This window comes from Perkinsus marinus (assembly GCF_000006405.1).
Source record: "Perkinsus marinus ATCC 50983 genomic scaffold scf_1104296972184, whole genome shotgun sequence".
Lineage (NCBI taxonomy): Eukaryota > Perkinsozoa > Perkinsida > Perkinsidae > Perkinsus > Perkinsus marinus.
In genome coordinates, this window is record NW_003201825.1 from 1 (window position 1) to 963 (window position 963).

Consider the following 963-nt stretch of genomic DNA (forward strand, 5'->3'; position numbering starts at 1 on the left):
CTGAGTTGGAGAGTTTATAAGAATTTTGATAAAATTGTACAGAAATGAGCAATAATTTTTTCCCAGAATATTCATATCGTCACCGACCATATGCGTATTCTCCGAAGTGTATGTCGAATATTTGTGTATGTGTGTTAGCGGAAACTGAAGGCTTTGGTGTTGAAGCGTTGCATCGGATGCGTGCACGTGTTGGCTCAGCTGCAGAGGGACAAGCCGGGCGCAGCGAGAATGATGGATAAGAAACTAGTCGCGGATAAGTAGGTTGTGTTGGGGTGGTAGTCGTTGGGGGCCTGAGGGCAGGGGTAGGTACTGGGAAGGAGTTCTCCAAGCGGAAAGGGACTTCAATGCTGAGATGGATGATGTGGTGAAAGAGTCGGAAATGATCGAGGAAGGCTTTGGGAGGAATGTGTGGCCACAGGGGCTGCAGTTTTACAGACTAGAACAGGTGCGTGGGTGTTGGTTTGCCCGAGGGGGTATGGGCGTTGTGGTGGTCTTCAGCATAAGGAGATGATGGCTAAGAAGGAGGCGGAGGAGGCAGAGGCGCGAAAGCAGTCGGCTGGTGATTCTAGTGATGGTAGCAGTGGCAAGAGGGACGATGCTGAGGCTACGGAAAGGAAGGAGGAGATGAGGAAACAGCTGCGGGAGGTAGGTTCTTGGGTTTTGGGGTAGTCGATTTACTTACCTCGTTTTAGCGCATCCAGCAAAAGGCAGAACAGAGAAAACGCAAATAGAAAATAGTGTTTAGGGGGAAGGTGGGGGCTTATCTAACTTACTGGTATATTTGATGATAACCTAGCACTTGGTCATCGTAGATGGGGATAGTCACAGCATCGTATGATCATTTCCTTGCTAGTTGCCTTGGTATTAGAAGTTGTGTTGGTTATGGAGGAGGGGGGCAGTGGGGGGGGGGGGTGACTTTATCGTATATTTGATTATCTATCACCGCATCGTATGGTTGAACTA

General features: G+C 48.7%; 1 protein-coding gene across 1 annotated transcript; it reads left to right on the top strand.

Moving 5' to 3' along the window:
* Positions 1-352: 352 nt before the first annotated feature.
* On the top strand, positions 353-731 carry Pmar_PMAR028735 (hypothetical protein; the record flags this gene model as incomplete). Its single annotated transcript, XM_002766637.1, has 3 exons — positions 353-445; positions 499-645; positions 693-731. 3 exons carry the CDS (start codon positions 353-355, stop codon positions 729-731), a joined length of 279 nt encoding a protein of 92 aa, XP_002766683.1.
* Between the last annotated feature and the right edge of the window lie 232 nt (positions 732-963).